The 15,404-nt window shown below is 34.0% G+C and overlaps 1 protein-coding gene across 1 annotated transcript; it reads right to left on the reverse strand.

Moving 5' to 3' along the window:
- Positions 1-2: 2 nt before the first annotated feature.
- LOC132757148 (uncharacterized) lies at positions 3-15,336 on the reverse strand. Its single transcript, XM_060748342.1, has 8 exons — positions 15,019-15,336; positions 13,220-13,315; positions 12,963-12,975; positions 6,751-6,835; positions 5,908-5,980; positions 4,468-4,527; positions 3,006-3,191; positions 3-1,876 (listed from the first exon to the last, which is right to left on the reverse strand). The coding sequence occupies exons 1-8, from the start codon at positions 15,074-15,076 to the stop codon at positions 1,662-1,664; spliced, it is 786 nt and encodes a 261-aa protein (XP_060604325.1). The 5' UTR covers positions 15,077-15,336; the 3' UTR covers positions 3-1,661.
- Between the last annotated feature and the right edge of the window lie 68 nt (positions 15,337-15,404).

Below are 15,404 nucleotides of genomic sequence, written 5' to 3' on the forward strand. Positions count from 1 at the left end.
TACAAAACATTAACTTTAATAATAACAAAAAATGTACATGTATAGCAAAAACATTCAGATATCATCACTGACAAATATGTAAAGATAAAATGATAAGACGTTTGTTTTATTTTACAGCCTCGACATTTTACATCATCATTTACATCATACAAAATTTACATCATACAAAATAAGAAAATATACGAAAAAATTGTACAACAGCAAATTTAGAATTTTCAAATTATTTATTTAAGCAAAAGGTAAAAATGTAAGGCATATTTCATGTATCAATTTCATACAGGTATTTGACATAATTATGATATGCTTAATTCTGTACAGGCATTCACTCAGCTGAAATATCAACAATGCTCACTTTCTCTGCCCGTACACTAGTCACATGAGTAAAGTGATCAATATTTCCAAAGTTACATGTATAATATTTCAATAAATGCAAGATAATACATCTACAGTAAATTCCTCTTATAACGAAATCGTGTATATCGATATACCGCCTATGTCGATATATCGCCTATGTCGACGCTGTTGCCGCGGTCCATACAAGCCAAAAACAACAATAGGACAACGGTACTTGAAACTTTAAGGCTATACTTGATTTAGACATTTAGGCAGAATGAAAAGTGCACGACAGAATTTGCATGATCTTAGAATGTGATAACGCGAAGAAAGGAAGGCTATCGTACGAAAACTTATCGAGCTTGACCTTGAGTTACCTTCTTGATAACTTATCTGCCCTTGAATTTGAAAATTCAGTTATGTCAAAAGAAGGTAACTTACATAACGGTTTTAAATACCTTACTTTTTCTAATGGTTACTTTTTTTTACTTTATCCATTGTCATAATACAAAATTTCGTGAAGTTCCATTCAACATTTTTGTTACATTTTCTCAGTTTCAAGGGACTAACAATTCATGAAAAATATATCATTTTTAAAGAAAATTGGCTTAGGTTTAAAGTGGATTGGTCTACAATGGGCATATTTTCCAAAATTATTTCAAATACTAATAAAAACAATAGAAATGTATGATTTTGATATTCTTATGAACAATGATTTGAAAATAAAGGTAGACAAAATTTTGAAAAAAAAAGATTGACAAAGGTCTTAGTAGTTTCGTATGAAAATTTTTATGATGAATATTAATATTTTGTTCTAAAACATTTTATTAATTGCTATATAGATATAATTATGTCATATTGGGTTATGTATCTCACTCTCGTCAATAACATTTATGAATAATTTTACGTTGTTTGTTGCTATTTATATTACTAAAAACTATTAACGTATTTTTTATTGTATTACAGACATTTCATTATAGGCCATTCACTTTAACAGATAAAAAGTTACCCGAAAGCAGGTCTTTAATAGAATTTTAAATCACACGAAAGGAAGTCAGCTACATGTACATGAAAAACAAATTGATCATCTTTCGACTAACTGTAAATTACCTGTCGTTCAGATATTAAGGAAACTTTCAAATTCAAGGGCAGATAACTCGAAATTCAAATGTTTAAAAAACAAACTTGTATTACACATTTTCCATTCTTCTTATAAATTATTTCTTTCTGAAACTGTACCATATAAGCCTTTAAACTCAAATTTCACCAAAGCGTTTCCTTTTGTCTTCATACATTGCTTTCATAAGAAAGCCAAAATGCGAATGTTTTCAATTTTTATCACTTTTATCTCTAATCACTACCCAAATAAAAAGTACTATCATTAGCACCAGAAAAATCCAATCAAGCGTGACCATGGCAAATGCAAATTTGATAATAACTGTGTCACAAGTTCCATAAGAACAATTTTCTGTTATTGTTGCGGTACACGGTCTGAAGTCTTCTGCCATCACAGTGCTATAAGTAGGGTACACCCATACCGAACCTATAAAATATTTAGGAAAAACAATTTAAATCGGGTAGACCCATATCGAACCTATAATAATAATTAAACAATACAATTAAAGTAAGGTAGATCCATACCAAACCTATAACTATAGTTAAACAATACAGTTTCAGTAAGGAAGACAAATACCGAACTTATAATAATAGTTTAACCATACAAAATAAGTAAGGTAGAGCTATACCAAACCTATAATAATAGTTAAACAATACAATTAAAATAAGGTAGACCCATACCTAACATATAATAATAGTTAAACAATACAACATAAGTAAGGTAGAGTCCCATACCGAACCTATAATAATACATTGTAGTTAAACAATACAAAATAAGTTAGGTAGACCCATACCGAACCTATAATAATAGTTAAATAATACAATGAAAGTAAGGTAGACCCATACCGAACCTATAATAATAGTTAAACAATACAATTTAAGTAAGGTAGATATTATAATAGTCTAACAATATAACTGATGGGTAAAGGATGATAACGATAATGATAAAAACATATAATAGATAAACAATATAATAATAGTAATTGTTTAACTGTTTCCACGCCATGCCTAAAGAAATAGTTAAACTATTCCGATACCGCACCTATTCCGCACCTATTTTCCCATACCGAACCTATTTTCCCATACCGAACCTTTTTTCCCATACCGAGCCTAATTTCCCATACTGAACCTATTTTAATACCGATTAAATTATGTCCATACCATACCAATAATAAAAGTTAAGCTATTCCAATACTGAATCTGTTATGGTTATTAAATCAGTCTAATATTATCATTTAATTATTATTATCTGTAATAATAATAGTTAAATCACACTCTTTGGCGCATTTATCATTCACACACTCACAATAAGAACAATATGTTGCCAAAAAACAAAAACAAGAAAAACTAAATTTTCGTAAAAAAAAACAAAATTTTCTCGAGCCAACTGTTTAAACAGCATTTGTCTGACTTCTTTACATAGTCGATTTTGTACTAATTTGGAGGGTCCTCCTCACACAACATAAGGCCCAAAGCCATTATCCAAGCAATATGTTCGGGAGATTTCCGCGTGGCATGGTCACTATACAAATGATCAGAAAGAAAATAATTCATACCGCATATAAGCCAGGCAAGACAAAATAAGAATCCAACGATTGACCAGCATATCTGCCATAAAGAGCAGTCACTGCTATCATCACCTCCGCAGATAAGTTTTGTGAAATATAGCGGTGCAAGCCCGCTCACAATGAGGTAAATTGGGATCATAAATCGGATATCACAGTCGTGTAGATATGACGATCCTGATTGAATAGATAAAAATGATATCGATAAAATAACAAGAGTTCCGCCGAAGCGTAGCAAACGGTGTTCCGTTACGACCAGCGCGTTTTCTCGCGGAACAGGACAGTACGATGGTGACAGTGCGACAGTACGATGGTGACTACGACAGTACGATGGCGAAGCACAACAATACAATCCGTCGACAGGAAGGCGAAAGTACGATGGTGACAATACGACAGTACTGTTACCATCGTTCTGTCGTGTTTCTCCATCGTACTGTCATAATGTCACCATCGTACTGTCACTATCGTACTGTCATTTTTGGCGCATTCCGTTCTCAAAGAAAACGCGCTGGCCCGAACGGAACACCGTAGTAACAATATTCGCCCGATGACAAATGTACAAGAAGGTATGATGGACAACAATGTGCCTTACAGAACGAAAGCAAATTTATTGTTGTAAATGGCTCATATTTTGACTTTTCTATCAAATGTAAAAGAAAAATACCTGTTATGCTGTTTTCTAGGTAACAAGTTATCATATAATATAATTGAATGTTTTGACTTGATTTTAAAAGAAATCAGTTAAATCAACTTTGCAATTTGTTGATTGCAGAATTTTTTTTTAAATTTGATCAGTGTTTTGGCATACATACATACTTGCATGCCAAATATAAACACATTCAGTGAAATGAAATCCTTTTATTTCGTGGAAAGCAATAATTTCACAATTTACTCAAGAAGGGACACAACTCTTCCAATAATAAGATGATGACAATGACAAACAAATATTACTTGTGTTTTACCTTCAGTTATTCTGCGGAAGGATACAATTTCACTTAAAAAATTACTCCAAAGGTCAAGTGGTTAAGGTCGTCGGCTTTAAAGCACTTGCCTCTCGCCAATCTGGGTTCGAAGCCCGCAAAGGACTTTCGATTTTTTAGTGTGAGGAAGCTATTCAGCTAGCTTACCGAACGTCAGTGCTTTTTCTACTTCCCTGAAATAATGCACAGAGGGGCTCCTGAGGTCTTCCGTCACCAGTAGTGCTGAAACGTCACCGTTTGACCTTCACAGTGTTCGTGCATCGAAAACCCCAATCAAACAAAAAAAATCATGTAAATATCCAAAAGTTCAATAAATTATATAGCAATACGATAACTCAATACTGAATTAATTATCTAAAACAAAATCACCAGTTTTTAAATTATCGGTCGAACTTGATAAAAAATAACGTTGAATATTAAATACACTACTTTTTATAGCTTAATTATATCTTAGTTTAAAATGATATTTATACCCATGGCAATTTTAGCTATGCTTAGTCCGGCAATTGCTACCCACATCAGGCAAAATAATGCTGTAAAAAAAAGAAATCTACAATATAATATGATACTCTTCAACCTCTGCAAAGCAATACCCTTGGGGGACAAATTACGAAAGATCGGAAGTGTTATTTCAACTTCATGAATTCCCGATTTCATCTTTCATGTCTTTATGAATTCACAATTTCAACTTCGTGAACAGACGTTTTCAACATGCAGAATTCACAAATTTACGATTTCAGCTTCACGATTCACGATTTCAACTTCACGAATTTTAACTTCACAAATTCACGATTTCAACTTCAAGATTTCCACTTCGTTAATTCACGATTTCAACCACATAAATTCACAATTTCAACTTCAAAACGGAGATTCATGGAGATGAAATCGGGAATTCATAAATTGAAATGTTCCCACCGGTCTTTCGTAACGAATAGTTCAGTTATTGCTAAAGAGAGGTCACATTTAGTGTGAAGCCTTACTTTTGAAATTAAAGCGGCCTTCAGTTTTTATTTTCTGTTGGAAAACACGTCAGAGTTGTTTCAAGCTAAGTATTTCAGTATTTTTATCATGGAAAAGTGTATCATATCATTGTTAGGACTTCTTAGGACTGGTTTGGGGGGTCCTTACTGTTTATGTTTTTATCGAGGGCAAATTTCATTTTCCACCTGAATTCATTTGATAAAACGACTTATCTGAAAGTAACATATTTAATCTTCAGAAAAGCTTAAGGCCGCTTTAACATATCTATAATGTTGTTGGATAGTGGTTATTTCTAAATAGAGGGCTCGAGAGGTATAAGCACTGACATAAAGGCTTAAACATTGAAACAAAGAAGTCATCATTCGTATTATAATCGAGATTTTGAACAGTTAAAGGCACATTATGCCCAGAAACGAATAAATATTTCATTCTTCAGAAAGGTAAAACGTGACTTATGTAACGAATAAATAATGGTTTAAGAACATGCTATATGCTTATCATCTGGGAAAAAATAGCATTGAATGTGAAAGTATTCTTCATAAAAGTAGCAAAATGTAATCATAGTAGTATTTTGGCTGCCAGACAAATTACTGTACTAATTATAAAAGACAACAGAAGCAAAAGATGGTTCAGATAATTAGATAATGAGTAACTTTTTTGGAAACTACAACATGACACTAAAGACAAAAACCTTTTGAAAAATAAATCTTTAAATATTTCTTGAAGCTTAATGGGCCTTTAAGAGTATAAATATACTTGAAAGCAGCTTGTGTTATAAAAGAATTCTAATTCTTAAAATATACTAGTTTTGCTAAATAGTGCAATCACTATGAACAGCGTATATCCACTTCTTAAAATATGGAATCAAACAAATAAATCAAACAAATAATCTAATCTTCGCTTTAACAGAAATAAAATACAAAATAACTTACATACTAAAATACACGACAATGCATCAAGGTCTTCATCTGTTTCTGTTTTTTTCTCATCAACTACTGATTCGACCTTTTTTATGAAAACGTCAATAAATAAGTGAGTGCGCATGCGCAAAAAAGCGTATGTTTAAAGTACTTGAAAGAGAAAAAAACTCGATGTTTTGGAAACACAATAAAATCAATAATGTAATAAGTAAAATCAAAAGGTAACTTTTACATTAAAGGCACAATATCCCTTTATAAATAAATTATAAATATTTACTTCTTTAGAAATGACAAACATGAATTTATTACGTTTAAAGAATGGTTTGAGAGCATGTTAGATGCTTGTTACCTGAAGGAAATACCGATAAACTTGTCATAAAAGTAGAAAACGTGAAAAAAAGTAGTATTTTGACTTCCATACAAAATACTTAATTACTGTAACTGTACTAATTGTCAAAAAAAAGCAACAGATGAAAAAGATGGTTCAGGTAATTTGGCAATGGATAAAATTATTGAAACTATAAAAGTACACCAAAAATAAAAACCTTTAAAAAAGTAAAACGCATTTCTGAGACATAAAGAGCCTTTAAAATACTATTGACATGATATCAAAAAATATGTATTTGCCGCGCATAAATGACAAAACAAATATAATGCGTTTGCGACCAGCATGGATCCAGACCAGCCTTTGTGATCAGGATTTACAAACCCTGTAACAAGTAGAGAAGCTGATAGCGAGCAGCATGGATCCTGATCAGACTGCGCGGATGCGCAGGCTGGTCTGGATCCATGCTGGTCGAAAACGCATTATGTTGGTTTTGTCATGGCGCGGCTCATATACATCAAACTGCTTACTGTTTTTTCTGATGGTGGCACAAGTACGTCTGCTGCCCCAGGGTTTGGTTCCGGTGGCAGAACATCAATATTTGTTTGATCCTCCCTATAATCCACAAATAATATACAACCGTTATCAGAAGGATAATAGGATTATTATACACATGTATATGTTTACAACAGAATGTCCGAAATTTGAAGCAAAACAAGTAACATGCGGCATGAGCCCGTCCTGTCACAGTATAAAAATGATACGCTGAAGGCCTTAAGCTAATTAATACCCATTGTGGTAATTTGAACAGCTTTTTTGCCGAGTGTCAAGCATTTGGCCTTAAATTGTCACTGGGTAGGTCAGATATGTAGATATAATCAAAGTTCCGAGGGCACTACAGTTTGGACAGGTATTAATTTTTCCATAACGTCAGGGGAATGAACCATAGTTCATATCATTTTCAGACAATACTAGTACATTTCATCTATCGTCTTCTTTTCGCAAAAAAGTATAAGATTTCAGATATACTGAGCACTCCTTTCTTACGCGCATCAATGAATCGGAAATGCTCGGATGAAATATATCCAACTTTAAAAATGAATCAATGCAATATGAAAAGTAAAGAAGTTTTGAAAAAGTCATTGCAGTGAGCGTGACCGTGTACGATATCAAAATTAGAGGTGGGGATCTCAAGTCCCAACTTAACAGTCTTTTAAAATGTAATTGATCAAAAATTTAATGACAATGAACCTCTGGTGCTTTTTGACCGACGTACATGTAAGGACCCTCCATGACCAATAAGTTGAGGTAATTGACTCCAAGTCACTTCCTCCTCACCGCTGTTAGTTTGAATCCCCGTAAGGGACGTAATATTCTTTTATAAGAGCTTTCTAGCAAGCTAGGAATATCGGTGCTTCTTGAAAAAATACACAGAGGGAAACCAGTTTAAAAAAGGTTGACAGTTGCCACGACCTTTACATTGTCGGTGTGACTTGCACCACCTCCATCCACTCACCACAGAAGTCAGATATGTAGACATAATCAAAGTTCCGATGGCAGTACAGTTTGAACTGGCATTAATTTTTCCATAACGTTATGGGATTGAACTATAGGTCACACCGTTTTCAAACACTACTAGTACATTTTATCTATCGTGTTCTACTTGCAAATTCGCAAACAAAATGCAAGTGACCTTTACCATACACCACCCTATCCCTCCCCCAAACAAACGATCTAAAAAGGTAAATAAATAAAGAACACAAGAATAGTAACAATAAAACAAAATTTTATCTGTTAAAGTGTTTGCTATGTTACTACTGAATGTACATGTATAATTATTTTGTATCACATGACTAACAAATGCATGTGAAACTAATTCGAATATTTCCAACATTGATATTTTTACTGTCACAAATGACTATTTAATGAAGTTTATCTTACATTTTTCTATCACCTGTTCAACAACAAAAACGAAATAGTGTAAGTCTACTTGATGTGGGCTTAAGTCGGTCAGAAATTTTTTTAATTGAAAGCTATTCTTTTGACGCCGCCAGTCTCCCAGGCGTCAATAACAAGTCGGATATTGGCCGAGTCGTCTGCTTCGTAGAATTTTGGGGACTTTTGAATCTTTGTTATAATGTCGCTAAATTTTTCATCCATTGTGCCTTTCTTCTTCAGCTTTTTCTCTTTTTTCTTTAAGGAACGTTTCTCCACCCAAGCTCTGATGAACCCGTAGCAGCCCGTATGTTGTTCGCGTTTCTTCGTGTCGTCTGCAGTTTTACACTCGATAATTGCTTCCATCGGCTGCTGTACCTTGCTTGCTTTGGCGGCGTTCTGTTTGCCAAAAGAAAACATCAATGGCAAATTTTAGTTATTTGTAAAATTAAAAAGAATAGAAATTTCCATTAAATTAAATATTAAAATTAAGAAACATTGTATATGTATTTTGATCATGTCATATGCATTATAGTTTATTTCTAATATTTTGGATTCTTTCACCCGCAAACAAATGAAATATTTTGGTATTCTTATTTCGGCAAGTCACTTTGCAAATTTAAGTTTGCAATCAATTAATCAATCAATTAATCAATTCACAAGATGGACTAAACTTAATGCTTATGTGTGTTCTAGGCGACGGGGAACTTGCAACTTAAATATTGCTAGCAAAATGTTCATTTATAAAAAAAATAACCGACATTGTCTTTTTCAATCTTTAAAGTTAAAACAATCAAAGCAATATAAAAATTATATTGACATGTTTTATCAGTTTTAATATGATCGGACAGAAAACATATTGTTGAAACTTACCTTTTTCTTATTTTTCTTCATCGCCTTTTTAGTGGTCACCTCATCGTCACTCTTCGTTATTCTAACATTGACATCTTTACATTTATCTCCGACATTTGCTGGCCTGGCTAAAAACATGTCTGCTATTCTATGAAGCCTTTCTTGTTCTGTTTCTTGCCTTTTAGGGTTATCCCCCTTAAGATTTTTGTCAGTTGGGTGTATTGCAGCGTATTCTATGTCAATTAATTCTAGATCTTGTTTGACACTCTCAGCTTTACTTTCGTCTTTTCTCTTCATTTTACGTTGATATTCAATGCTCTCTTTGCTGTAAAGCGGTCTTGCTAAAAACATATCTGCTATACGTTCAAGCCTTTCTTGTTCTGTTTCTTGCCTTTTCGCGATATCCTTCTTAAGATTTTGGCAATATCCGGTTAACGCCCCCTGGGGGCTTTTGCCGTTTAGGTGTGATCTGGGTCATGTAGACGCTTGCCTTCAAAAAGTATAAATAACGCTTTAAAATGCCTGTGAGCAGGAAGGTCACGTGCATAAACTATCAAATGAACCCAGTCAAGAAATATAACAGCATTTAACCCGTTAACATAAACGAAGGCAAAAATCAATATTCTTAAAAATTCAATGTCCAGAAGTAACGTCCGTAAATTTCACGATTTCTGTTTGACATTTTTTACTTTATGCACAATAGCAATCGCGAGAGTCTCGAAATTATTGTGACCCTATTTATCCATATATGGTAGTAACACATAAAACAAGATTTCAAAAGGGTTCACTACGGGAGAAATAGTACCTGTGAATTTACCCAGTTAATAATGAATGATTGTAATGATTTCCTTTGTACACAACATATGTTCATTCCGTAAATTGAATTCACTAACACTATTCACCCAAAAGATTGCAAATCCAATTTTCTTCCCTGAGAAATCTTATCCTTCAGTGACATGCTGTATAATATATATGCAAAAATATTGTAGCTGTCTTATATATACTCTGGTTATCTCACCCGGGGCAGAAAACCAGAGTATATATATAGCGACGGATATAATTCATTCTATATTAAAATGCTACTGAAGGGGAAGTTCTCCCCGGGAAGAGGGTTTTCTTCGGGGGCCTTTATAATTTAAAAATGGGGCTTGGCATTGTTTTGGGGGAAGTATCTGAATGACATCTTACGGAATGAACGTATACATATATGCTAGAAGGTAAATCCCCCGGGTGCTATTCCTACCATTACATCTGCATATAAGGAATCTTTCCCGGGTGAGTTGCCTTCTACGGTAAATGTGTTCATTCCGTAAAAAGAAGTCATTAAGACACTTCCCCAAAAAGATTGCCAAGCCCCATTTTCTTAAGCATTGAAGCCCCCTAAGAAAACCCTATTCCCGGGGAGAACTTCCCCTTCAGTAGCATGTAAGTTATGCTTTATAAATATCAGTCGCTATATATATACTCTGGTTATCTCACCCGGGGCAGAAAACCAGAGTATATATATAGTGACAGATATATTTCATTCTATATTAAAATGCTACTGAAGGGGAAGTTCTCCCCGGGAAGAGGGTTTTCTTCGGGGGCCTTTATAATTAAAAAATGGGGCTTGGCATTGTTTTGGGGGAAGTATCTAAATGACATTTTACGGAATGAACGTATACATATATGCTAGAAGGTAAATCACCCGGGTGCTATTCCTACCATTACATCTGCATATAAGGAATCTTTCCCGGGTGAGTTGCCTTCTACGGTAAATGTGTTCATTCCGTAAAAAGAAGTTATTAAGACACTTCCCCAAAAAGATTGCCAAGCCCCATTTTCTTAAGCATTGAAGCCCCCTAAGAAAACCCTTTTCCCGGGGAGAACTTCCCCTTCAGTAGCATGTAAGTAATGCTTTATAAATATCACTCGCTATATATATACTCTGGTTATCTCACCCGGGGCAGAAAACCAGAGTATATATATAGCGACGGATATATTTCATTCTATATTAAAATGCTACTGAAGGGGAAGTTCTCCCCGGGAAGAGGGTTTTCTTCGGGGGCCATTATTAACTTAAAAAATGGGCTTGGCATTGTTTGGGGGAAGTATCTGAATATATATATTACGGAATGAATGACATTTACAACAAAAAGGCAACTTTCCCGGGACGTTTGCCTACGCTAGTTTATCATAGTCGGAAACTCTCCTGGGGCATTTGCCTTTTGACAATATATATTATGTCGATATTGACCATACTTTCAGCTTTAATAACATTCATTCCGTTAATTATTCTACCAAATGGGACTGGGCATTGTTTTGAAGGAAATGTCTGAAAATACTTTCTTACGGAATGAACCTATATTTAAAACAAAACTTACCCGGGACGAAAATGTATGCGTATCGTTGTTTATTTTATATGAATTTCACATAATCCATCAAATAACGCCAAAAAATAAATAAGCTTCCATTACAAAATTAAGATTTAAATCAGTACCTAAAAAGTACTATTAGTTCACATAATGTATCCCTTTTGTTGCCCACGAAATAAAAAAGAAAAACACGACAAAACCGTGCTTTCTCATCCACGTGAAATCCGCTACAACTTATTTATACTTGTCAATTTACTCATAACATGATATAATTATGTTGAACTTCGTGGTGGACGAAATTCAGAAATATTTTAGCTTTTGTATATTATTGGTCCAGCAAGCGTATGACCTTATGTGATCATAATGGTTTTTTATCCAATTATCTAAATAATAATTAACTTTCTAAATTGTATTATTTTACATGGGCGGCGATTTTAGTTCATGGGAGGGGGTTAAGCATCATTTGATTATTTTGAGATTTTAACTTCTATATATATGTATCACGTGACTAATTACAATATGCAAGCGTCTTAATGACACAGATGAAAATAACAATCGCGCACAAACAGAGGTAAAAGAAAGAAGGAAATGCAAATGCCCCCAGGGGGCGTTAACCGGATATTGCCAAGATTTTCGTCAGTTGGGTGTATTGCGGCGTATTCGATATCAATTACATCTAGATCTTGTTTGACACGTTCAGCTTTAGACTGTAAACAGTTGCTTGTATGTCGATCTAAATCTTCGTCTTTTCTCTTCATTTTACGTTGATATTCAATACACTCCTTGCTGTAAAGCGGTCTTGCTTAAAACATATCCGCTATACGTTCAAGTCTTTCCTTCTCTGTTTCATTTCTTTCAGTGATATTTTTTCTAAAATTGTCGTCTGCATTTTCTGCCAATGGATGTATCTTTGCATATTCTATATCAACCATTACTAGATCTTGTTTATCTTTTTCAGCCATTTTAGGCTGTGAAGAGCTTGTTGCCAACCGTCAGTGTTTTGCCAGCTCCGCTCTATGATTGCCGTCACTATGTGACGTCTTGACGTTCTTCCTTTTGTGACGTTTTAAATTACGTCATAATGTTTGTTTTATTAATATCACTATTTAAAAGGGCTCTACCGAGATGAAAAAGCTTAAGACAAAATTCAATAACAGCGCAATACATGTAATACAATTTCCAATTTAATCTGAGTACCGGTATATTTCTTAGTTATCTTTCGCGTATATTTCTATTCTAAGTGTCCCAGCTGATCTACGTAGGAAATTCAAATTTTATGTTTATAAGCTTTAAAGTGTATTACACATTTTGTTTGGTTGTATATTAAGGCACATCGACGCAGTTAAGTTCATGTGACAACTTAGTAACTTCACTGGTTAAGTCTTTCTTTCCATGTATTATTTCAGGCGCGAACGGACACCTGGGTAGAACCGCCAGTCAACTGAAATTATGCTAGCAGGATACTAGTAGTTTCTTCCCTAGTAAGAATGCAAAATCAAAAGTCAATGACTTTTATCCGGAAAAAATCACACCCTTCAATTACTAAAACAAATGCAAGTATTTTACAACGTATGCATAGTAAAAGAAAAACCTGTACTTACGGTTTATAAAAGTCTGAAATGAACGAAATGAAGCGTGAAAATCACAACAACAAATTAAACTACTGGTATATTCTATATACAATAAGTACAAGTAAAAATTTATACAATATTCTATTCTGTTCAATTCTAGTATATATAATACATTGTTGTAAGGATTACATCTCATGCATGTATTAACGTTTCAGGTCTATCATTAACATAAGCAATAAAACATATTGCCTTTATTAACTCTTCAATAATAAATAAAGGAAACTTACATGGCGGTGCAACGTCTTGATGCGTTTCACTGTTTATTTTATCATACGCAGGCGGTGGTTCGAGTGGTGGCGCCGTCACATCACTTGTACAGGTATCTTCAAAAACATAGAAGTTTTATAAACTCTTTGACAATGATAAATTTAAGTACATGTAACTATATTTGACAGATTTTCCGAAATCCCTCAAAATTACCGTAATTCCGTATTCAGACTTTATTCAACCCTTCATGATACGGCTGTGACTAAAAAAAGGATTGGAGCACCACACTAAATACCGTATTCCGGTATATACCGGACAAGGCGCTTGAATGATAAAATGCTAAAATCTTGTCTTTTTACCCAACGGAATGAACTTTAACAGGTCTAATTCATCTTTTCACACCGAATCAAGTACGATAATCAAGGAAAAATGTAAAATTCGGCGAAAAAAACGATATTTGTCTATTTTGTGATCATGATTTCTGCAAGCGTCTAGAGGTACTGCTCCAATCCTGTATTGAGCTAAATCCTCATGATACTGTTAAGTATAATAGTGTGCGAAAAAAGAAGAAAACACGAAGAGAGGCTGTTGAAACTTAAACTTTCATAAAACGACCCTATGAAAATAGTCCATGTTAAAAAAAAAGTTTAAAAGGGTAATTTTAGGTCTCTTTGGTATGGTGGCTACAGTTGTTGACTTCAAGTCACTTGTCCATTACCACTCTGGGTTCGAATCTCGTAAGGGATTTTTTATTTGAGAAAACCATTCAGCTAGCTTATGGAAGACCGGAGGGTAATTAATCAGATTCTGCACGGGCATTAAATAAAGCACGGGAGACAAATCTGCAACGCCGCCATATGACATGCAAAGTGTTGGTGACGTAAAGCCATTGTTTGAATTCGTATCAGCTGATTTATTATTTTAGAACAATTCAAATGACGCATATCCTGTACCGCAGGCTAAGAATAATTATGAATGTGAACAAATACTAATAAAAGTTGCACTTTAATCCTCAACTTGCACGAACCGAGGTTCTATACTGTTGGCTGACTAACTTTTAACTCTTGATATCCCTAAAATTGATAATGGACAGTTCCATAAATAAAAGCAGAACGAATCCATTACATAAAATTAGGTGGGTAAACCTAAAAACTGGAGATGTATTATACATTTTACTAGATAATGAGTCAAACGCCGGATGTTTAAAGATAGAATTACTATACATGTACAACAATTTTTGTATTCGTCTAATTCTTAAAATCTAAAACTAAGTGCTTCGGTTAACTAATGCATGGAAAAGGGCAGAGGGGTGGAGGTAGAGAGGGGATTTTTTTCTAGAATATGGGTTTACACCCATAAATTAAATTCGATATATAGTTCCCGATAATCGCAGCGATTCTACCGCATTTGCCTCCCTTGTCAAAAGAGGCAGCCATATTTTGGTCAATATTCTATGGAATACAATTGACAAAATATTATAAAATCAATATTAACTGCTGATTTACATAACTTTTCAAATTTCTGTATACATATGAAGATGTTCGTTATTTTAGCACAAACATGTGAGTTTTTATCAATTTGCATTAAGATGACAGAATTATTTTAGAGATTTTTTAATCTTATCTTAAGATTAAAGATAAGATATAATCCCTAATGATAAAGTTAAGCATATAAAATATTGTGAATGACCCTCAAAATGGCGACCATGTGTTCAAATGTTTAATTACTTTTACTACTTGTAGTATTTTTTATTAAATCAAGAAGAATATTTATAGAAACGCATCTGTTTTGTTAATTCATCAGCAAATAATTGTAATACCTCTTTCACGTAAGAGCTTCTGCAGTTTCAAAAAATCCTCATCAACATTACTTTCCATTTCGAACTAGAGTTAAGTCTGTATTTTCCAGTTGCACTGCGTTTACGGAGTTACTTCACCTAGCACTGTGATCAGAGTTCCTTCCCATTGCACTGCGTTATCACTTACAATGCGTTATCGGAGTTCCTACCATCAACTTTTTCCTTTTACTGTGTGTAATCGGAGTTTCTTCCCTTTCTCTGCGTTGTACACCAGCGTTCAATCTCCACGCAGTGATCTCCCCTTAATTCTTCGGCGTAGATCTCAAACTCCTCGCAGCGGTTACTTCCCCTGATCTGTTAAAGTAGCAAAGCGTGACGTAACCGCTGTGAGGAGTTTGCGTAGATCT

The sequence above is a fragment of the Ruditapes philippinarum genome, unplaced genomic scaffold (genome assembly GCF_026571515.1).
Source record: "Ruditapes philippinarum isolate M1 unplaced genomic scaffold, ASM2657151v2 ctg2744_1_1_1_1, whole genome shotgun sequence".
In the NCBI taxonomy this organism is placed as follows: domain Eukaryota; kingdom Metazoa; phylum Mollusca; class Bivalvia; order Venerida; family Veneridae; genus Ruditapes; species Ruditapes philippinarum.